The following is a 25,878-nucleotide window of genomic DNA, read 5'->3' as shown; positions in this document are numbered from 1 at the left end:
TTCTAGTATTATAGAAAGAAAAAAAATTTATTACGGGTTCATTTTTGTTGTTTTTTACTGTCCATATCTGTGTTTTTTACTGTCGTATCTGTGTTTTTCTCAATAAAAAGGATGTAACGCCACACATCTCTGTCTTTACCTAAAGTGAAGAGATCTAAGTGAAAACCGTAATTAGAATAAATGTATTTTTCAGGTCTTGACCACGCTCTATGCGAGCTATATTCTCCTGTGGCTTGGCCTATTTCAGCATACCACGCTCGCCATACATTCCCATTGGTAGCGTATGGCGATATGCTGAATAGGCCAAGCGATGAAGCGTACAGCCTAATGTGTCTCCACCCTAAAGAAGAATTTGTAAAACTTAAGAGGTGAAATTAAATCAGTCTCCAAAGGACTCCAAGGTTCTAGAAGTTCGACATTGCCCAGATTTCGTGAAAAGTGATGAAGATAATAGTCTCCTAAAATAACAAAGTCGGTTGGGTAAGTCTAAATGATTGCTGTAACTAGTGGCGTTGGTCTAATGATGTTAGAACTCGTTCAGAGTGTTTAGATATTTTGGGTATTTAGTCATTTTACGTATCACCTGTAAATATACAGGATGTATCGGCAAGTACCCGACAAACTTTAACCAGCTATTCCTTAGCAAATTTGGAGTAAAAAATGTTATGGGCACTTTGCTATCCGGTAAAATTTTTTTTCAATTAAAAACAAAAAATAAATAAAAAATCCACACTCCGTCACTGTCATTGGAATTGTTTCTCGTGTACAACAGTTGTTATTAGCAAGTGTGTCAAAAAGTGTCCTCGTTCTTTCGTACACACTAAATAATAATAGTTAAAAATTAGACGAATGGTGCCGTGCCATTTCGTTGTGATTGTAAAAGCGCGCCAACGATGGTACGTACGTACATTATTCAACGAAAATCGAACAAAATATTGCCAGACGGGTTTTCAAACTTTGACAAAGGATAAAACATTGGTGACATGTGGTGAAAATATGAATAGCAAATTTTTTATTAAAAAAAAAATGTTGCCGGACAGCAAAGTGCCAATAACATTTTTTACTCCAAATGTGCTAAGGAATAGCTGGTTAAAGTTTGTCGGGTACGTGCCGATTCACCCTGTATATGGGAAGATAACCAGATAAAACAGAACAGCGATAAAACAGAGATAAAAATAATAGGTTAGGTTGGGTTTATTATTTGTATGTTATTTTTCTTAAATGTTATATTTTGTAATGAACCGTATGGGAGAGACGTCAATAATCGTCAAATCTGTAAAAAAAAAACACAAACAATGTGACAATTTAAAGAAAGAACCACCTCCTGGATCTGGGGCGGTGGAACCTCCAGGTGTGGCTGGACTTGTGCGCAGGCTCCCCGCGCACTCTTAGCGGGCACAGCAGCAGGCTGGAGGGGCGCGGCCGGCGGGAGCGCGGACGGTCGCCGGGCGGCAGCGCGAGCGTTACCATGCCAAGATACTAAACCAAACCACGGCCTACCAATACAACACTGATCTGCTCAAAGTTTTTGAGATTTTTGACGAGTATTTCGTAGTAAAAAGCAAATTTAAATACATTTTTGCTGAATGGCACGAAAGTTGAGCGCACTTTAATGTCTGTTACACTTCAGCTTCGGTATTACTTCAATTCCGGTTACACTTTGGTTCGGTATCACTTCGTTTATGGTTACACTCCGGTTCGGTTTACACCTCTGCACCGGTTACACTTCGACGACACTCCTAACCAGCTGAATGGTACGAAATTCAGACGCACTTCGGTTTCGGTTACACTTTGATGAGGGCACTATAGATGCATTTATTGAATAGAACGAAAGTCGGATCCACTTCGGTTTTGGTTAATACAATTACGTTTCGTTTGCGGTTACATTTCGGTTCCAATTACACTTCGGTTTCGTTGACACATCATTTTCAGTTACACTTCGGTTTCAGTGTTACCTCAGTTTCGGTAAAACTATGGCTCGATTAATCGATCGATTTATATTCCTCGTGGGATACGTTTCATTTTCGACTGACATCGGTCAGTTAAAAACACAACTGTATTCCTGATTAGCACATACTTTATTAGAGATTTTTGGCTGAGAGAGTATTTAATTTCGATATGCATTCATTGGGTAGTATTCATTGGATACGAATCGGTTTATTGAAAAACCATTAGAGAGTCTAGCATTTTCTCTCTTTTTCGTTTTCATACAAGACGTGTGAGAAGGAAAAGGACGATCGTCGATGACGTACGTTCGTCCTCTCTCTGGGACTACTTTAAGGACGGGTTGTTTCAGAGAATTTGAACAATTCTTCAAATTTCAATGTTAATTTCAAAGTTCTGTGAAAATTCTTTTCAAGTTTTGTTATTTTATCAATATTGACAAGTAACTGGCATAAAATGATATAATAACATAACTTGAATAGAACATTCACAGAACTCGCAAATGAACGTTAAAATTTGATGAATTGTTCAAAATCTATGAAACAACCCATCTTTAATGTGGTTGTTAGATAAATTATTCTTAAAAAATATATTTTGATATGGAAATTTATGTTAAAAAAGTTATGTTAACAAAGACTTACATATTTCAAATTAGAGAGTCTAGTTAAAAGGCGAAACATAAATGACCTCTTAATGCTTTACAAAATTGTGAATAATCAAGTAGATAGTAACATAGTCCATCTAATCAAGTTAAACATAAGTTCATAATTGGCATAATTAATAATATTATTATTGTATCATTATATAATTAAAGATTTGCTGTCAACTTTTCTAAATAAATAAATAAATAAACGCCAGGCCCAAATTCACTAGAAACCTTAACATATTTTGGACCGAAATTTTTACCAATAACACTGGTTATTTTAATCCTATGTCTAGAATATCATACAACGATATTGCTAAAACACATACTTTCATAGATATTTTCGTAAATAATAATATAACTTGTTTCATGAGATATCTTGACGATTTCTGTACCTAAAAAAAAAAAAAAAACAAATATTGTGTGTTGATTTTTGATGGTTTGATATTTTCTATTATATACCTAATTTAAACATATTTTTAAAATTATTACGTCTTGTAATTTCTGTAATTTTAAGCTTTGTATAAAAAAATAATGATATTGTTTTGATAGTGAATGTGCAAATGTGATTGCTGCAGACTCATTAGTCTAGGGACATTTATATTTGTATGTAAATTTATTTTATACTATACAAGAATGTACCTACTTTAAATGTCCTGTTTGTATCTCAAAAAAAAAATAAAGTTGTAAGATGGAATTTCTATGTAAATGCAACTATTCGTTTCATGGTTCATTCAATCTGGAGTTATAGAGCTTTGAAATATCTATTTAACTATCAAAAATAACATTTGAATCCATAATGTTAATTTCACATTGTTATCAACAATAAAAAGGTAGATTAAATGATCAAAATACGGATTTATGATTTATAGTTAAGAAACCTTGGAATTAACATATCAGGATTACGCCTTTCTTCCAACCAACCGGCAGCTCACCAGATAATAATTACGATATCGCGTAGCAGAAACATATAAAGGACAGAACAAATGCGATTTTATCTCCATATTCCAGTTTAATGCCGCCGATATCATATTTTCCAGTTCATGAACCGAGTGACTAATAAAATAAACATATTACATTTGACAGTAGCGAGTTTCGCGTGCTAAATACGCATTCGATATGTCAAATAGACCAGTGTTCTTCAACCGGTGGTCCGCGATAATTATCTCCGGATTCGTGGAGCCCATGTTTTTTTATTGCTGTCAATCAGAAAGTCGCATTTAAAATAATAAGTAATTAACCAGCGATTAAATACAAAATAAAATATGAAAAAAAACGGTAAAATATTGGAAATTCAATGACATGTGGTAAATAACCAGGAATCTATAAGGGTTTAATGAATTTTAATATATGTAGAAGTGTCGAAAGTAACATTTAAAATAACAAGTAATTAACCAGCGATCAAATTCAAAATTAAATTTGAAAAAAATCGGTTACAAGGGGATTAATATCAGCTGTTTAAAAGCCTTTATAGGGCAAAATATTGGAAATTCAATGACAAGTGATAAGTATACTAAAAAGAAATCTATAAGGCTTTAATGAATTAAAAAATATGTCAAAGTGTAGACTCGGCTCCCATTTTTTTCGGCATTTAGTTGCCGAAAAATGAAAAAGTAAAAAAAAAATTGCTCTATTTTAGTTTCTGGACACCCGAAGACATAAAATATAGCCTTGTTTGGTTGCCTATAGACATCACTGTGGATACACCGATAGAATAAAAAAGAACACGAGAAATTCCTTGTGGACGTGTTTCGATATCCAAATATGACGTGTCCAATTGGCTGGCCAACGAAATATGTATCTCATTTTCATCAGCAGCATTAAGCAGGTGTATAAAGGTTGAATAACACTGGCATAGACTAAGAGTTACTGGTTGAAAACACGCCAAATAATACCTACCCAGGAAAGCAGCATTCGTGACGATACTACTAGTATAAATCCGATTAATTTATCGGTTTAATGTTAAAGGCAAACATACTTTATAGACATCGACTACTGAAATTAATAACCTTACATTTAGCGCAATAAGTAAAGCGATATTATTTTTCATCCACCCCCATGTAGTGATGTTATAATGCGAAATGTCGATACAGACAGGCCAGTAAAATAGTTCAAATCAATTATTTCAGTAGATTAATGAAAAACTGAACATACTTCGGGAATGAGGACACTCCCACAATAGACTTCTACCGGATTATATCTTCAGTGGCCGCAGCCTACTTGCAAAGTTTCGGAAAAGTAATTTTTAAATACATCTGTCTGATTTTCACTTTCGTTTTCAGTAACGAACGAAAACAAATGTTGGAAGAGGAAATTAACCGACTTCCCGTCATCCGATCGAGATGAAACTCGTTGGATGAGATGAGACTCGTTGTCGATGACAACGAATTCTCTCATCTTTTGGTGGCAATCACGCACGGTCACACGCAGGAATACACGCATGTTAATTTTGAAGAATCAATTGCATCTAATAACACTGTCTGACGGAAGAATTATGTCAGACCTAGTTGTAGGTATTACACAGAGTCATCGACAACTTAATTGACATTCCTGCCATCGTTGCCACTATTAAATTCCATGTGCCGACTAGGAATACAAGACAAAATATAAAATTCTTCTGCAATACATACACAACCAACTATCATATGTATTATAAAAAAGTAATGCTTTTAGGGGTTAATTTTTTTTTATTATTCATATAAAAATCGAGGAATTCAACTTCATATAAAAATAGTTATGTCAAGAAATATGTATTCATTACAATGAAACTATTTATTTTAATATTCATTTATTCACATTTTTTTCAAGCAAGTAATAACAAGTTATGCAATTACAATACGGCAATAACTATGCATTGAAATGATTAAATACCGACAATTAATATTTTATCCTTTCAATTGCATGTTTAATGGAATGTTCACTACGCCATTAAAAGCAAGCGTGAGAAAACGAATTGATGACAAAATAATTAACTAAGCCGTTATGAACTTACAATAATATTAATTAATTAACTAATTAGTAAAACTCAGCTCATTGTTTTAGTGCAATGCAAAAAAACTCCTTTCTGAATCAATACGTAATCGACGGCACAATACCCTCAAATAATGTCGGAATTTTAACGACGTAAGCGAAGAAGGCGTATATAAAATATTATTACTATTTTAGCACGTTTTTCAAATAATCTAGCTCCTTTGTTTTAATACAAATCAACGAAAAGTGACAGTTTTTGAGTTACTTCAATAGGAATCGGTTATTTTGTGTTAAACTTGTTTTTTAACTCTTGCCGCCACAACTCCCCCCCACCGATAATGAATTTTCGGTCACAACTTAGGTTAAAAATAATAATAATTGGATGACTTGTATAGCGCCGTTTTTTGTGCAAAATCACATCAAGGGCGCATAGAAGGTTTTAGCTCCTATTCGGGTGAGGTCTGGCTTTATTACGAAAATCGAGTTGGCAACACTGCCCGGCGTATTGGATGGACCTACGGTCGAATTTACCCTGGCAGGCCTAAAAAATTGATTTTTCCACGCGGTTTATTTTGATTAATTCTGATAAACGTACTCGTATTACTAAAAACTCAGATGTTTCCAATTTAAAACCTCGAGAGGTTACCGATTCATCGGCTAAAAAATAAAACCTGTCTGTTACCGCTAATTTCATAGTAGAAAACATTTATAAAATTTTCTAACTATTTTAAGTAAATAAAATTAATGGTAAGGTACTGTTTTAATTTATCTTACATATAAATAACACATACCCGGTGAGCATCGGTCTGAAAAAAGGAAGATAATAATGTTTCGAATTCGTCGGAATTAATTAATAAGTCTTGTGTTCCCTTAAGAGGAAGCTACAAGCCAAAAATGTGTATATTCTTGGTATACCTTATATTGTTGGTAATAGGAATTAAAATCGCTTGACAAACGGAGTCTAGAAACGTTCGATTTCAAGCACAAAACTAGTTTTTATTTATTTTGTAAATAATTTTATAAGAAAGCAAAAAAGTTAATCAAGTGAAACTGTCACAGATAATCTTAGCTATAATACAGTATTTTTTTTAAAGTTGTTTCCGTTATGCGTTCATACATTTCTATTGAAAAAGTATGTTTTTTAGTAGTTTACATTTATATTTTTTATTGAGTAATTTATTTTTTTATTTGTATTCTACTCAAGGGAAACGATAGGAAAACCTTTAATTTATCTAAAGCATATTTTTTGGTATTCATAATGTACACCAATTCGTTATAAAGATTAATCAAAATAGTGATTTGGCATTAAGTTTCGCCTTAAGGAGGGATTGTCACAAACAGTTTTTTGTTTTGCATCCATGCACTGAACAGAAAATCCGTATAAAAGAGATTTACATAAACCCTTTAGACTCCTAGCTTATATAGAAGCCAATGAAATTGATACTATGTTAATGAAAGAATTTCGATATTTAAAAATGTTTGATCAATTACAACAAAGCAACGCCATTTTAGGGGCTTTTACATAATCTTAATCTATAAATAGAAATGATCGTTTTTTCATTCGAATACGCGTGTTTTTTTAATATACCTACATTATACAGGGTGTATCGGCACGTACCCGACAAACTTTAACCAGCTATTCCTTAGCATATTTGGAGTAAAAAATCTTATGTGCACTTTGCTGTCCGGTAACGTTTTTTTTTAATAAAAAATTTATTAAACATATTTTCACCACATGTCACCACTGTTTTATACTTTGTCAAAGTTTGAAAACCCATCTGGCAAATATTTTATTCGAATTCCGTTGAATAATGCACGTGTGTACCTATATTGGCGAACTTCTACAATCACAACGAAATGGCACGGCACCATTCGTCTCATTTTTAACTATTATTATTTAGTGTGTGCGAAAGAGCAAAGACGCTTTTTGACATACTTGCTTATAACAGCTGTTGAACACGAAACGCAATGCCAATGACAGTGATGTAGTGTGGAAATTTTAAATATTTTTGTTTTTAATTGAAAAAAAAATGCTACCGGACAGCAAAGTGGCCATAACATTTTTTACTCCAAATGTGCTAAGGAATAGCTGGTTAAAGTTTGTCGGGTTAGTGCCGATACACCCTGTATAGATGTCACCTGTGACAAACATCGTTAAAAAAAAACTGCGTCTTCTGTTGGACAAACATGTTTCGTTTTTAAACAGCGTTATCTGATGGACGTAAAATCAACACGCGATATTGTTTCTCTATTTGCACAGATAGACTGAGCCACATCAACGTGTGGCGGGGTACAGCTAATATTAAATTAATTATATACAATTCTATAACTATAAGACAGTAAAAAATATATTACACATAACTGAACCCCCCTATTCAGTTCTGATCACTGTCTAAACACGGCTAAAACCATTTGAAGCAACGACTTCATTCCACAACATGTATTTTTCAAGCACCCAGTGCAACTAAATTAATCGCATATATTTTGACATTCCTGTCTGCGAATTAGGCCGCGCTATTAAAATGTTCAAAGTTACTATATTATTTATTATGAATAGTTAAACATAATTGTTAAAATAGCGTCATTGGTGAAAGGTGCAGCTATCGGTACTTCATGTAGTCCTTTTAATTAAAGCTGCAATTTTAATGATGCATGTACGTGATTGAAATGTTGATGCGATTGTGCATTCGAATATTATACGATAGCCTTCGTGGTGACGAAGTAAATGATCTAGATTCGCATCCAGTGCTCGCAAATTTGATAAGGGTAGTAACATAGGTACTGTAAATGATTCATTTATATATTTATTTATGCATAGCACAAAGGATAACAAATTATTATTAGCAATAATTAGTCGCCTGAAATATCAATACAAATTGAAAATATCTCCCGAGTAAAAATAAATGCCGCCGACGAGAATTGAACGTCCACCTTCTGATGTCCGGTCAAATGCTCTGGACCACTGAGCTACGTCGGCTTATTTCCAACACGCCAAATAATTCAATATGTACTAGTACTTCAATCAACAATTACTGCTTATTTTACATAATTTATTTTTTTTACTCGCGCGATATTTTCAATTTGTATGGATATTTCAGGCGACTAATTATTGCTTATAATAATTTGTTATATATTTATTTTTACCTTAATGTTTTATCAATAGAAGAGAACACGTTTAATACTATAAGATCGAGAAAACATACATACAACATAGAAGAGTATACATGGATTTGTTTTTTATATTTCATACAAATTTACAGTTTTATTCCGATATTGATAACATTCGACACACTTGACGTTTAAAACAAGAGTAAGGTGACTCTCTACATAAAATGCCCAAAAACCACCCCATCACCCTTTCCCACCCTTTAAAATCTGCAGCGAAATCAAATATTTGGGGCATGTCATCACCGATGACCTAAATGATACAAATGACTGCGAGCTAACATGTTTGCCAGAAGATTCAACAAATGCAGTCCTCCGGTGAAGAAGCAACTTTTCCAAGCATATTGTATGAGCTTCTACACTAGCGAGCTATGGACGACATACACACAAGGCGTCATGAACACACTCCGAGTACAGTACAACCACGCATACAGAGCCCTATTTGGCCTCCCCTGGAGATGCAGCGCCTCACAGATGTTCACCGAAGGAAGGGTGCATGGGTTCGCTGCTTTGATGCGCCACAGAATAGCCGGGACGAGTCAGCGCTACCAGAGATCGGACAACACTCTTGTCCAGGCTGTTGCCCAGTGGCAGGGAGCGCCTCTACACCAGAGCTGGAGAATTTCACTAAAGCCACCATAAAGTCCTAATGTGTTCATCAATTTATTCATTTTTTATTTATTTATATATTGATTTTTCATGTATTAACTTAAATGTAAACTTTTATGGCAGGCAGAGCATTGCACGCACCGCTCTGTACAGCTAAAATAAACATTATTTAAAGCAGAATTTTGATACTTCTTGGTAATATTTTGAATACGTTCAGAATAAAAGCAAAATTACTGTCTTCATCTGATTTCGAGAACTCTGCGTAAAGCCTAGTATTAAAATGAAATTTAAAAAAACTGGGAGAAAATAGGATCTACATAGGTTAATTTTGTCACACTAACAGTTTTAGTTATGCGTGGTTAACCCTTCAGTACTTTCATCACATTTGTTCGGTTTGCTATATTGCTATATTATCGAATTTTTTTTTAATTTACCGTAAAAACAAATACTGTTTTAGAAACTAGATAAAATTATGTTTCCGGTGTATGGCATTTAAAATAAACATACTATTTCTAAATATTAAAATTTAATATCAAACCTGAAAAATGTTGTCAAAAAACGCTAACCACGTTTTTACTTGAGAGACCTCGATATTTTGAAAACACATTCATTTTGTTTTGGAGAATTTGTACGAGAACTGTAACTTGATCATCTCGTTCATATAATAAAAAATAATTTTTAAAGTTAAACCGATTGTTACGATAGCGCCGCGAAATATGAATTAATCATTTTGGCTATTTTTAGGATTTTATTAATGGAATCCAGTATAAATATTTGAGGCAAACTGGAAATAATAATTATTTCTCTTTCAAACGTCAAAAAAAATTAAGTATTTCCCGTTGATAGAACAAAATCATATTTTAGGGTCATATATGACCTTAAAACGCTGGAGGGGTTATGTTTTACTGGGAGAAATAAATGGGGTAAATATGTCACAAAATGTTTCAAGAATATGCTATTCTGAATAACAAATGGGAAAATTTCGCGAGCATATATTTAAATATTAAATTGCAGTTTCCCCTATTTATTTTACAAAATATCACCGACATTGAACAAGCAGTTTTTAAAAATATTTTGAGGGAGTGATTATTTTACAGTAGTTTTATTTAATCTTGTAGGTAGATTGACTAATTATACATCAATGCGTAGTATGTATATCTAGGGGCAAAGTAACCCGCAAATGCACGGAAACTGCACATACGTGTTATACCTAATAAACATAAAAAATAAATTAACAGACTTGAACACAAAAATTAAGAGAATTTTTTTTTAGACACATTTGCTGTCAAATGATATAATAAAATAAAATAACTGTCTGCACTGCGTACGACTTCAAAATAATTAAACAAATATTTTTCCTATGTAGCATTTTCCGTTTTTTCAGGCAAAATCCACTTTCTGAGCGCGTTTCTGGGTTAATAGTTTTTCCCAGTGAATCATACTCCACTCAGTTGCGGTCTAATTCTGGACATCCATTATTTATTTATATGTGTTATAAGTAACTGAGCGACGAATGAGCACCGGGCAGTGAGCTCACACAGTATAGTAGATTAATGACGTTAGACGTTAATGAAATTAGACGTATGTCACAAAGTAGTGAAACTGACCTTTTTATGTGTTTTGCTATACTTTTTGTCTAATTTGTAATCTTCTCCATAATGTATTGGTGAATAACCGTTTTACGGAGAACATGAAAAATAAATAAATAATTAATATTATGATTCTGAAAAACAACGTTGAGGACATGATAACAATGATGACACAATAAAACACAAAAGATTTTATTCAAATTACAAAAGATTTTATTCAAAATACAAAAGATTTTATTCAAATTACAAAAGATTTTATTCAAATTACCAATGATTTTGTTCAAATTATAAAAGATTTTATTCAAACTACAAGAGATTTTATTAATATTCAAAAAGATTCTATTCAAATTACAAAAGATTTTATTCAAATTACAAAAGATTCTATTCTAATTACAAAAGTTTTTATTCAAATTACAGCCGATTTTACTCTAATTAAAAAATATTTTTCAATGAGAAAATTTTAGCGACGGTTTATTCAACTTATGACTGGAATTACTCGGAAACGAAAACTCAAATTATAAAAAAATTATACCATAAACATTACTCCAAATCTCTTGTAGAATCGTCAGTTTTATGTTTGTACTACTAATTTAGACACTGTGGAAAGTAACGAGTTCTCTGATTTAGTTATTTTTCGAAAGGTGAGTCTTTTTCATTTTATCTTTTTTTAGAGCATTACAATAACGATAACCCGACAGATTAGAACACAGAAAAAAACAACTAGGTTAACTATGAAGGTTAGATTTTTAGGCTGACTGTTCTGTTTTGTCATGGAACATACAATCGCAGATCACACGAGATCTCAAGAACTTGCCAAAAACATCGGCTCTACTCTCGCCACCCTGAAACCAGAATCAATCATCTACTTGCACTCTAATCATTCTCTCTCACTCTCCGCAGAGTGCTTATTTATCTGCCTTAGAGTCTGCACTCGGAGTGCACTCTACAGCCTGAAGTCTGGCCTGCTCGTCTGGGTGCATAAACACCGCATATTATTATTTACAGTTACGCAAACCGATGAAGTTCAACAACCCAATACATAAATAAACTCTCAGTGCATAAATAAAACTTCTGTATTACGCGCAGATACAAACAGATCATGCCGACAGATTCCAACTGACTTTTATGCCCAAAATTCACGTGTGACAAAGACATCAAATGGAGTCATTAATGGATTTGAGAATTGAAAGGTTCACGTTAAATGCCGATTCTAAGTTTGTTTCTGCTTTTGAAAAACATTGTAATCAGCAAAAGAGGACAAATCCGTGGCCCTCGGGTAAAAGGGTATATGCATTGATGTATTACACTTGGTCTATGGGTATATGTCATACATTTATTATGACGAAAAGTTAATTATATGAAATTCCCTCGATAGAAAAAAAAACCGCAAATACAGAAAATAACATGGAAAATAGGTATTAGAATCAAATCATAAACCAGTCTATACAAACCTAGCGTAGCAAACAAACTACTTGAAAACTGGGATATAGCTCAAGCTCCGAAAATTATTTAAAACGCGGTTTATTCTGTTATTTAATATGTTATAGACATGAAAAAATTCACAGTGTATCTTTAAATGCATCTAAAGCATTGGTAGAGAGATTTTTGCTCTTTTTCAAACGAATCGTGTTGTATTAAATATTTTTACAATTTTCGCATAATAATTATCTTTTTTTAATATTTATTAATTATTTATCTCCCTTCCAAACCATCGTTGAACGCTTACTACGCGGCCTTAACACACCTTTAAAAAAGTGATATAAAGTCGTGAAAGGTGATGAAACCAAAGCTTGGCTAAATAGGTTCCGATAGTTTTTGTTTTATCAATTTTAATAACTTTATATCAATTTTTAAAGGAGTGTTGAATTTTTAATTTAATATTATTATTTTCTTCTTAAATAATATAATTAAACCTCTGCATTTCTAAGGAACAATAAAATCCTAAATGCAAACAAAACTAATAACGTCTTGCTGTGCATTTAGCATAATTTGTAGCGATGATGAAATTTAATCACGAAATTAAAAGCAAGAACAATCATCCATAAGATAATGCACACGGATTTGGATGAAGGGTTCGTCACCGGGTGTGGAACCCTGGCCCGCCTACGATGAACCGTCACATATCACTGTCACACTCCGCTCATTATGGAAATGACGCAGTGGGCGGACGATAGAAGAAGAGTCAGAGAATTTTTTTTTATCTGGATGCTGTGATGAATTTGAAAAACAAATCACGAAAGGCGTTTACTTTTAAAATATCAACGTTCAATGCATTGAACAGATAATTAATCTATTTATATGAAGAAGAGTGTCTGTGAACTGTAGCAGTCGGGCTTTTATACAAATCTACAGTTTTATTCTGAGATTGATGAAATTTTGCACACATTTATTTATTTATTGCATCTCACTATACATAAAACACTTTTTTTTCTCATAAAAATCAACCTCACTAGGACTAAGCCTGTATCGAGGTTAACAAATTACATTTGAGTGAAGCAAACATAAGAGTAATCACAAACATAAAGTAATAAATCACTCAAAGGCTCTTAATAAAAATTTTTAATAAAAAAACTATCAGACTACCCAACCTCACAACTTTTCCAAGATTTTCAAGTCCCATCACTAAAAAATACATATACAAAAATATGCTCCTTCAAATCCACAAAGATCTGTATAAGAAGTCACACCATGCCATGGTTCGTGTCGAGAGCAATAGGCAAAATACAATGGGTCGCTTATGCACTCCATTAATGCACACCAGTTTTGCACAACACTATTACACGTACACTAGAGTGGTGTGGTTTAATCAACTAACGACAGAGATGAGATTAGAACCGGATTATAATAAATTTAAAAATAAAATAAACTTCACTACCTTAAATAATTTAACGAATTAGAATGACGATGATATCTCACTATATTATTTTATAAATTATTGTATAAAAAAAACTAAAATCTCTTCACTGTATATGTTTTTATGATTCTTTTTTTCTTCTATTTACATAATATATGTATGTTAACTTTTTTATTTTTTTCCCTTTACACACGAGTTTTAGACTCTTTTAAAGGTAAACATATTAATTTTTATTGAAATATGTTCTTACTATGTAAATTTAAATAATAATACTGTATTTTATAAAATAAAATTAAAAATTCTACATACAAACACAAAATATTTCAAAATTAAAGAAAAAATAAGTATTAGATGTGTTACCAGATGGGTAATTTGACAGTATATTGTAACAATATTTGAACCATAACTAATCATTAATCATTATTCAAAAGAAGAAGCAAAGTAGATAATAAAGACATGATTTACAAAACAAGAGGAAGGTCACTGTTTAAGTCTGATTAAAAAAATATGTGTAATGCCCGGGCAGCGCCGGGGACTTCAGATAGTATGAAATAAATTATTGTTTTCTGTTGCCAATTTACATGAGGACGCAGACAGGCCAGTGAAATTGTTTATTTGCTCAAAAATTTCAGAAGGAAAAAATTACCTTTAATTACTTCGGGCCCACGGAGACCCCCACTACATTATCATTTGTCGGTTCATCTCTTTAGAGTCGACAATATTCAGTGCCTCTGATTTTAGTTAAAAACAATAAAATGAATAATATCGTCTCCGGGAAAAGATGTTCAAAGTGCTTCTTTTTGTATAATCTGACTTGGAATTTTAATTCAATTTATCATCTTGATGAAAATTCTCCAAACCTCAAAAAATTCGTTTGATCGTGATAATCCTATTCTAGGATTTCCGTGATTAAATATCTTTCCAAATTCCAACGCTAAAAGCTAATCGACAATAAGAGGAATGAGAATGAGTAGGAATGAGAACGAGGAGGAAAGAGAACGAGGAGGAAAGAGAACGAGGAGGATGGCATTATCCTCTCCACCAAAGTTAAACTGCGGCTTCCCGTTCCCATCTCCTTTACGGAGAAAAATGAGCGTGGCTTATTGAAAAGACCTGTTAAAAACGTGATGGCAAATCCATTTCCTGATAAAATATTGATCCATTCAGAATACATCGAAACACGTGTTCATTCAGGTGTTTTTTAATTGATAAATACGAGGGTGGTCTGAAAAGTTTCCGACCTAACAATGAAATAAGATTTTTTTCTTAAGTTTTTTATTTATTTTTCTACATAGCGCCCCTGAGGTGATATCTCACAAAAGCGGCGCTATAAAAATTATCAAATAAATAATAATAATAATAGTCTCCTTGTAACTCTGCACACTTCTCCCAGCGATGCTACCATCTCTCTAACTCGTTCAAATAGTACTCGGCGTTTTTCTTTGTAAAATAATTGTTCACAAAAGTGATTGCCTCCTCATTTGAAGAAAATCTCTGTCCTCCGAGCGCAGTTTTAGATTAGGGAACAAAAATAAGTCGATTGATACTCAATTTTTTCAATTTTCACAAAAACACACACATCGACTCACTCAAACAACTGTCAACTAAAAACTGCACGTCCAAAATATGATGATGATGAGACACCGGGTCACTGGAGCCAGGATGCGGCTAATGGCCTCCGCCAACACGTTGGTGACCGCAGCCTACCAGCACCAAGCGCCACTCCTGAGTGAGCGCTGGGCCCAAGCGCACTCAAGACCACACCCTGCATAGTTTTCCTTATTTGATAATTTATTATATCTATTGTACAAAAAAAATGTATATCTATATGGGACGTGTGGGATTGCACTAACCTCCCCACATCCTGGAATAAAATATTATTATTATTATTATTAAAATGGCAGAAAATTTGGTGAATAACTGTCAAAAGATGCAAAACTACATTCACTAGCTTTTATTGACGAGTACCGCCATCTTTGCGCTGAGGTCGGAAACTTTTCAGACCACCCTCGTATAATGACGAAATCTGACAATATTAGTATTTTTATGAAGAGGTGTTCCGCCGTCCTCATAACAAATTCGCGTTTTACTCATACTTTGTTAGGAAATCTGTCAATTCATTCGTTAAAGGCCTGCAAGTTTCGTTTTTAACATGAATACGAATAATTTTACCAGATTTTTAATAAATTAGCAATATTTTATATCTGTAAGTTTTGTCCGTGTTAGGGACTACTGACTAACGGGATAATGCCATCTCAGGAGACGCATGCAGTTATTGGTAGTGGAAAACACAACTAGATGCTGGAAAAAAAATACAAAAAAATCAACCGAATTAACCAAATATCTCGACTCAAATATTACAAAATAATGATTTTTGCTTCGCCTGTATCACCACAGTCGTTAAATCGAGAATAAGGTAAACAAAATCAAATGAATATAATATATAAACTTTAGGCAAAATATCGTCACTATACATCGGGCAGACGTCAAAATGTCGGCTACGGTCTTTCTAGTGTTAATATTAATTAGGTATAATATATACAGAAAGGTAATTGATGCGAACGTGGAAGCAACAAGAAGTCGAGGATGTCCTTAGTAGACACGGCACGACCAAGAGAAGCGACACATTCGTGCTTCGTGCAAGAGGAAAATTTCAAAATAATCAACAAGGATTTGTATTTACTATCATTGATTTGCAATTCCACGATGAAACGTGATAGAGCACGATTTTTTATGCGACACCACAACAGTCAGGCTTCTCGGAGGCGGTGTAATTATGTCAACCCTCCCCGTAAAGATGAATAAAGCAAGATTTTTTTTAAATTTTATGTGAAACCGCACAAGAGTCCCAACTTTTTGGAGCCAGGAAGACTATGGCATCCCCAATTGGGGTATGTTGTGATGCTGAAGGTAGTGGGGAGGGGAAGGTGGTAGAGTAAATAGGTATTCAGAACTGGTCACCAAACACGGCCAAAGCCATTTCATGCAACGTTTCAATTCTGAATGATGGTATTACACCAGGGCGATACTGAGAGTATCTTCCACTTTGGAGTAAATTGTGAAATAACACAAATTAAAATTATCAAATAAAATTTACTTGCGCACACCGGGATCCGAACCCGCGACCTCCAGCGACGCGACCTCGAACGATAAAAATGAGTGAGGTTCACCCTATTTGGGATTTGTCGTTATTTATACAGCCCTCAATTTGAGCTCCTTTGTAAAAAGGACTAGTAATTACAATGCGAGTTGCGTGTATACTGTCCGATTCTTTCACAGAAAAGGAGACGGAATTTAGCCTCCCGCGTTCCTCGCAACTTGGTTTGTTCCCATTTTGGCCGAGTCCATGGGAATTATATTTTAAAAATGTATTGAAATTAAATGTAAAAAACAAGAGCAAAATTATTTACACCTTCATAATCAATATGTATACAAATAATAATTACCTAAGAAAGCTGATATGACTTTCATAAATTATTGTGAACCCGGAAAAAGAAATGTTTCAACCGTTCTGCCACAAAGGTCAGCACTTATTTATACGAAATTCATGACAAATTAAATGCAGCAATTCAACGAATTTACACTCATATCATGTCTCAGAAATAATTACAACGTAAATGATGCGTTCTAATCTCTGAAACGACAAGACGACATAGAAAGGGATTCCCGGAAGGGTTGCAAGAAATGATAATAAATTATTATCTTTTTTTATAGCCGAATGCAATTTTGAATAAACAATTTAATGCGAAAAGTTGCGACGCACGATTATAACGGCTATATCACAATGTTTACGCGACGTGTCATGTCTGCGACTCAACGGGCCAGGGAATTCAAATTTGGTTTATAAATCTCAGAGTGCACAAATCAATGCCGACCATTCGCAATTTGATTCAAATCCTTGTAACTCACCAAAAAGACTGATCCGGAACAACAAAATAATGACAACTGTTTTGTCAGCTTAATGAATCTACCAAAATATTTAAGGTATATTTATAATTTTGTTATTTGGGAATTTTCGTCAAAGTTTGTACATTAAGTCTTTGTCATATCTCACAAATTAGATTTTTTTGTGATTGTATTATAGAACATTGAAAAGTTATACATTTTTAATAGGCAAATTTATTAATTTACTTTATTTTTGGCTTTTATATACAGCTGCCGAACCTGTATTTTTAGTAGAATACCACCTCAGGGGCGCTTTAAAGTTGATGCAGGTATTACAAAAAAATATAAATATTACAAAAATATATTGAAATTAAGTTAAATAAAATGAAGTACAGGAAGAGGTGATGAAGTACAGAAACAGATGACACGAAGATGGAGACTCTGTAGCAAGAATCCTAGGTCTAAGTTGTCTAAGTTCAATTAAACAAAGTCTGATTTCGAACTTAATTTTAGGTGTGTAAGTTTAAATTTGTGATGCTTTTGGGAACAACTCATAAGGTCTCATAGAAATCGTTGTATCTCCCTTACTCTGGTGGTGAGAAATATGATCTAAACGGTGTTAGAAAGAGAAAAAACTACGCTTTATATTCAAATCTAGAAATTAACCACAGAAGAGTGCACCTTTATGAAACCGAAGGTTCTAAACGCAATTTGAATATTTATTTATTAAGAGGAAGCTACAAGCCAAAAATGTGTATATTCTTGGTATACCTTATATTGCAGGTAATAGGCATTAAAATCGCTTGACAAACAGAGTCTAGAATCGTTCGATTTCAAGCGCAAAACTGGTTTTTATTGATTTTTAAAATAATTTTATAAGAAAGCAAAAAAGTTAATGAAGTTAAACTGTCACAGATAATCTTAGCTATAATACTGTATTTTTTAAAAGTTTCCTTTAAGCGTTCATACATTTCTATTGAAAAAATATTTGTTTTAGTAGTTTCAGTTGATATTTTTTATTGAGTAATTTATTATTTTTTATATTCGCACATTTTTTTTTAATATATCGAAATAAATATTATTATGTATAATAAATAGAAGTGTATTTTAACACCTTCCAAAAACAGTTTTTAGTTTTTGGATACGTTCATTAATATTCCATTTATTTTGATTTTATTGCAAAGCGGAAATACTGTGATCTTCTGACAAAATTAGAGAGCTAACACTAAGTTCCCAAACATTCCCTTTGAATTCTGGGAATATATACACTTTTTACGTAAATTTGGACAAACATTGAAAAATAACGTGTCATATTTCTGACACAGAAACCGTTACTTCTATTCCGAAACTATATTGGTCGAAACTTATAAGTGGAACGTAAAAGTAACGGAATGGAAAGCCGAAAAACACGTAGAAACTTTGACGAAAATTTCCATCCAGTATGACAGAAGAAGTTAACTTTAAAATTTTGGTTTATTTCATCTGCATTATTGGTAACACCACAGAAAATTGCTCACATTCGACATAATTTTCGATAACTAATAACAAAACATTTCGGTGAATTGCACTTTTAAAATGATTGACATAACAAAATAAGTTATCACGTTCCACAAAAATTCGAACAATCTACACAAAATTTAACTGAGATCAGCATACGAAATTAAACTAAAATGACAGCCAAAAAAACTCCACAGCAAAAATAATCACAATTTTTTTTAAATCACACAAAAAAAACACGTCACTGTTGAAGAAAAAAAGATCCGTCACCTTTTCGTAATAAACAAAGAACAACATAAAAAACTTTGCATTTCGTAAATAAACATTCGAAAAACTTTAAATTTCGATTTCAACATACATTCGATCGAAATTTTGAATTTCGATTTCGAAATAAACAACATTCGATCGCAATTATTCGAAAAGCGAACGTCGCGACTGACGTCACCGGGCGGCACCTATTAGTGCGACCGCTCACCAAGGAGACTGCTTGTCTACTAAAGAGGTAAAGACCAAAAGCTTGGGAGAAGGCAAGTAAGTACCTACTGAAGACTCTGTGTTGAGGAGCCCAAGTAAGCTAAAAAGAAACGAAATAATTTTTGATTATGCAATGGTAGAGGATTAAGCATGATGATGATGATATTGGTGACTGTGAACTTCAATAGTGTCCCCCGAAAGAATGTTTTAATAATAAATCTATCTATGAAATTCTTAATGATAGATTCATTAGATCTTGGGTTGTTGAATTGTTTGGGGTGCTTTATCGAAACGATTGATATGATATGGTAATATAATCCTTAAAATCTAAATAAATTACGGAAGTTATGGTCAGTGGCGGCTCATGACTTTTAGGTGTACTAATATTACAAACAAATGGCATTATTGTAGCCGAAAACGACTTTCAGGAAATTAGTGCCAAATTGAAATTTCATAAAAATCTTTATGCAAAAAATAGAATGTTCGAAAAAAATTTTTAAAAATCGTTTTCGACTAAAACAACATCAATAATGTCAAATTTTTCAAACTTAACACTCTATCACACTCAAAAGTCACGAGCCGCCACTGACCATGGTTGCACTGGTTTCTGGCAGTTGGACCTTTGTCAAGATATCACAATATAAAATAAAACGATTCTGGATCGTATTTTTTGTAAAGCATTCTTACCTTACAGTGTACGAATACAGTACTAGTATTTTACATTGCCTGAAATTATTTCAAAAATCATTTTCCTCGAACAAACAACATAACATCTTGTTTTTAGAGATATAAAAATAAAATTTAAAGCTTAACGAGATGAAATAGCTTAAGACGAAGCATAATTCCAAATCACTATTTTGATTAATCTTTATAACGAATTGGAGAACATTATAAATATGCTTTACATCAATTGAAGGTTTTCCTATCGTTTCGCTTGAATAGAATACAAATAAAAATATAAATTATTAAATAAAAAATATAAATGTAAACTACTAAAAAAAATATTTTTTCAATAGAAATATTTGAACACATAAAGGAAACAACTTTACAAAAATGCAGTATTATAGCTAAGATTATCTGTGACAGTTTCACTTGATTTTTTTTTGCTTATAAAATTATTTACAAAATAAATAAAAAAACAGTTTTGTGCTTGAAATCGAACGTTTCTAGACTCCGTTTGTCAAGCGATTTTAATGCCTATTACCTACTATATAAGGTATACAAAGAATATACACATTTTTGGCTTGTAGCTTCCTTTTAAAACGAAGCGTGACTGTGAAAAAATGACGCAAGAATTCATCTTTGGAGGGGTTCGCTGAGACAGTTTAGGATGTGAGTACACGTACCGCGGCCACGGGAATCATTTATTGGATAACTAATACCTCTGTCATTGGTCACCCCAAGTGGTTCGTTACGTTTCGTGATTTAGCAAGGGTTTCCGGGTTCATCAGGTGAGGGTTGAATAGTTCTTGGCGGCGGATACGTCTACCCATCTACTGCTTGACTGGCCGGATCGGGAGACAATGGTTGAGGGAGAACCTTTGACGTTTCCAACAGGACTCTATCGAACAAATCGCCTTACACCGAAGTGCTAGAAATGGATTCATATATCCGTAAATCCTAGAGACAGATGACCCTCAGATACCTCCCCACCCCTCATACCTGTTTCCTTTCCAGAACATTATCTTCTTTATTTTGTTAACAAGACTCTCCACACAAAATCCCCAAAGATGACATAGGTCATGAGAGAACTTATTTTCCTCCGAAAAAAAAAGGCTTATAATAATTAAGATCTGAAAAATTTTTTAAACGCCTGGTGACAAATCTCCCACCCCCTCCCGTCTTGTTCCCTCGCCCTTATAAAATCATTTTTTCTGTAATTTTTTTAATTTATTAAAATTCATGTAACACATCTCAAATAAGTAATAATTCTTCCTTCACAAATCTGTGATCGGTTTGGTCCAAGGTGGGATGCTGCGAGTTGAATATTCTGCCAGGTGGGCGATTAGCAGTAACTCTGCATGCAGATGATACGAGCTTGAAACTTCATTGAAACTTAAAGATAGCGACTCGATCTCGCATTGGAGGCCGCGAAATTAAATCGAATGCATCTCAACTTATCGACTTGGTCACTTACGATCTTAAAGAAAAGTCATTCTGTACAGATTATTGTGACATTTAAAAGCACCAAGCAGATAATCATAATAAGAAGTGGGATTTGAAAGAAACCGGTGTCGTCAGTTTGCAGAAGACTTTTCAGCTGCTACATTCCACACACGGTAGCAAAATTGATTATCTGTTCAAGAAATAAATTCGATTATTGAAAAATTTTCGATTGATTTCACACGAAGAGAAATCGATTTTTGCCCTCACGATAATTTAACAGGCCGTATTAATAAAACATCAATTTAAGAATGTTTTATCGGTTTGCCTTGATAATATTATACATATTCCGATTCTAACTCAACAAATGTTCCGACATAATGCACGGTGAAAAATGTGACTTCATGATCATTTCTCAATAAAATATTAGTCATTCAGAATATATCTGAACGCGTGTTCAAGCAGGTGCCCGATTATACAGGGTTTTCCAATAAGAGGTGTTATTTTGAATACCCCGCTATTTCGGTAGATTTTACTTTTGAAGCTGTCATTTTTTGACATTTGACAAGTAGAAACTACGCCATTAATAAAAATGGAACGATACACGCTTCAACAACGCATTGAAATTATTAAAATTCACTTGAGTGAATCAAATGCAAATCATCTTGAGTGATTAGGCCCATTTACACCTCGGTGGCTTCGTCAACAAGCAAAATTGTCGCATCTGGGGCTCGGAAAACCCAAGAGTTATTGTTGAAAAGCCTCTATATCCTCAACGTGTGACTGTTTGGTGCGGTTTATGGTCCGGCGGAGTCATTGGACCTTACTTTTTCGAAAATGAGGCTGGAGCAACAGTTACGGTGAATGGATTGCGCTATCGAGAGATGATTAATGATTTTTTATGGCCGGAATTGGATGTTATTGATCTGGACAACGTTTACTTTCAACAAGACGGCGCTACGTGCCACACAAGCAACGAAACCATTGATCTTTTACGATTGAATATCAAAATAACACCTCTTATTGGAAACCCTGTATATAATGGACGAGAAGCGACACTATTATTATTCTGAATAACACGTGTTTCGACTTCCTAATAAAATATTTGTGTTTTACTGAGAGTTTCTTATGAATTTATAGTACTCCAGTGCCATTTTTAACAGGAAACCGAATAATTTGATCAGAATTTTAGTAAATAAACAATACTTAATATCCGTAAGTTTTCTCCGCATATATTATATATAAATAAAAATGTAAATGTTCGTTTGTTCAAAATCTTAAATCTCCCCAAGTTCTTCACTGATTGCTTTGAAATTTTGACACAACTTTGCATTCAAATACACGAGTGTTTTTATACCTATACTATATAAATGTCACCTGTGATAGGTTAAACGTTTTTTTTACGGACGGTTAAACAGCGCCATCTATTTGCACAGACAGTCTGAGCCACAGCTAGTATTATACGACTTTATAATCGTAATTTACTAAAAGTACTGAAATCCCGTTTTTAACAGGAATTACCGATAATCTGAAGAGATTCTTAATAAATTAAACAGCATTTTTTTCCGTGCACCTGAAGTAAGGAAATGCGCCCGAAATAAATTTCAACCGGTTCATCTCTTCAAGCTTTTATATTGAGTGCGGCAGATCGGTGAGGACTTTTATATTGAGTGCGGCAGATCGGTAATCACTTTTATATTGAGTGCGGCAGATCGGTAAAGACTTTTATATTGAGTGCGGCAGATCGGTAATCACTTTTATATTGAGTGCGGCAGATCAGTAAGGACTTTTATATTGAGTGCGGCAGATCGGTGAGGACTTTTATATTGAGTGCGGCAGATCGGTAAGGACTTTTATATTGAGTGCGGCAGACCGGTAAGGACTTTTATATTGAGTGCGGCAGATTGGTAGGGACTTTTATATTGAGTACGGCAGATCGGTAAGGACTTTTATATTGAGTGCGGCAGACCGGTAAGGACTTTTATATTGAGTGCGGCAGATTGGTAGGGACTTTTATATTGACTGCGGCAGACCGGTAATGACTTTGGCGCAGATATAAAATAAAAATGTACTGAATTACACAATAAAAAATTTATTTAGGTACTTTTCTATCTTAACCCTTGGAACGTAAGGGGTAAAATGCGAATCAACCCCCGTATGCCGGCTAACACTATTCTCGTTTTTGGAAAAATTATATTTTTGTCTTACCAGATAATGTATTTAAAAAATTATACATCTATCCTACATCATTTAGCCAGGAGAACTTATTGTATTCAAAAAAAATTCCTCCGATATTATAAAAAATATTATAATATAATGAAGACATACGAAAATATTGTAGTTTATTATATTTTACAGCTAATTAGGCGTTCTTTATAGTAAACATAAGTCATATGAGGATTTTCTGTAAATAAATACGTATATATAACATGGAATTTTGATATATAAAATAAACATATTTGCAAGTGACGAGATCACAAACTAGACTAAAGATACATTATTTTCTTGCCAAGCGAATAAAATATATTTGAGTGTGCTAGGAGCATTTTTAAGGTTCGAAATACCATAAAATTGAGGTAAGTGCGCTGAGCTACTAGCAGGCTTCAAGGGGTTAAAGCCGAAACTAACAAAAACTAAACCAACCTAAAACGTGAAGTTAAGAGGTTAACTTAGATTGACATAAAATAATTCCTGTGCGAATGAGAGGTGTTTGTTAGTTCCTGATTTCATCGCCTGAAGAGAAAAGTTTCTGCATCTATTACTAAAAGTGTTACTTACAAGTGCGGTAAGCTACAGCAAATCTACGGTGACTTTCTCGGCACCCTAGGGGTTAACGCACGATTTGTAATCAACATAGACTTGCGAATGCAATGTTTTCAATGAAGAAATAAACCCATAAAAGTATCTTTTGGGCATATCCGTGTGCCCGACTCTACAAACAATTGAAGGAAATAATGTCGCCCATTCCTTTTTACGACATACGTCTAACTGCTCAAGAGTTTTGATGTTTGATCAAATTCACGAATAATAATAATAACATAACATTTATATAGCGCAGTTTATTGTCTTTTCACTTCAAGTGCGCTTTACTATAACAAACTTAAAAACGGTAATTTAGTATTATTAGTGGTCATGTTCTTAAAATTATTCCTACAGTGTGCCTTACCCAATACAGATCTAATAATATAACACTAAATACACTGTTTATACAAAGTGATGACAAAACTTAGAATAGCAATAACAGCAGGACAGAACAAAACTAAAACATAGTATAAAACAGGAGGCAGTTTGTGCTCAGAAATGAGAATGTTCTGAGCAGACATTTAAAAAAGGTACAATAAGGAGGCAACCGAAACCAAACAATTACCGGAAGTTTGAGAATATGGCTTATTATAAAATATTGAAAAGAAATTAAGATTTATGAATGGTAAGATTTTTTAAAATAATTACACGAAAAGTAAGTAAGGAAAAAGTGAGCCTACTTCGGGCACAACGACACGCCCAAAACTATCTCAAATCACACACTCATATATTATACTGACAAAGATTAAGCGCGCGTTCTAAAATGTGTCAGAAAGCTGCCGTAACTTAATACTGTCACTGTGACAATGTCAAAGCAAGAAAACACACTTAATCCTGTAACAGTGACAGTGTCAAAGTGAGAAAAAAAACAATCTGAACTGTCAAAGAGTTAGTGAAGACATCATCAATCGTCCTTGGCGAGAGTATTGTTGGGACGGCTTTCACACGCGCGCAGTGACATCACCGCGCAGGTGTGACAGTGCGACAGATTCACCTCTGGGTGCGTAGGCAGCACCTATTTTAATCTACGTGTGATAAACACGGGGATAACGAGAAAAAACGATGATAAGACATTGTTGAAATGTGTGTTATCAAAATAACGTTATTTTATTTACATATTGTCGCTGATCAGAATGATAACAACATGTTAATATGTGATCTAATCTATCCGTTCTTCTTTTATCGGTAGCATCCGGCATTGCCCGAGCTTTATTTAGCTTTAATGAATGGGAAAAGAGGATGGGGGTGGCTTTTCGAAATCTCGTGTAGAGGGTGATCTTCCTCATTTATGAAGGCAAAGTGTGCAAAATTTCATCAATCTCGGAATAAAACTGAACATGTGT

The 25,878-nt window shown here is 33.7% G+C and overlaps 1 protein-coding gene across 1 annotated transcript in view; it reads right to left on the bottom strand.

Moving 5' to 3' along the window:
* Positions 1–19,640, bottom strand: part of Fak (protein tyrosine kinase 2 Fak) — a 69,644-nt gene extending 50,004 nt beyond the window's left edge. The window contains exons 1-2 of the mRNA XM_089648955.1: positions 19,515–19,640; positions 1,322–1,515 (exon numbers count right to left, since the gene is read on the bottom strand). Coding sequence (XP_089505081.1) covers positions 1,322–1,470 — 149 coding nt within the window. The 5' untranslated portion in view covers positions 1,471–1,515; positions 19,515–19,640. The remainder of the gene's footprint in view (positions 1–1,321; positions 1,516–19,514) is intronic.
* Positions 19,641–25,878: the final 6,238 nt, after the last annotated feature.

The sequence above is a fragment of the Hesperophylax consimilis genome, chromosome 28, assembly GCF_061612785.1.
Source record: "Hesperophylax consimilis isolate HC1 chromosome 28, BYU_Hcon_1.0, whole genome shotgun sequence".
NCBI classification, from domain to species: Eukaryota; Metazoa; Arthropoda; class Insecta; order Trichoptera; family Limnephilidae; genus Hesperophylax; species Hesperophylax consimilis.
The sequence above is the reverse complement of the archived record's forward strand: the minus strand, read 5'-3'. Positions and strand labels throughout refer to the sequence as shown.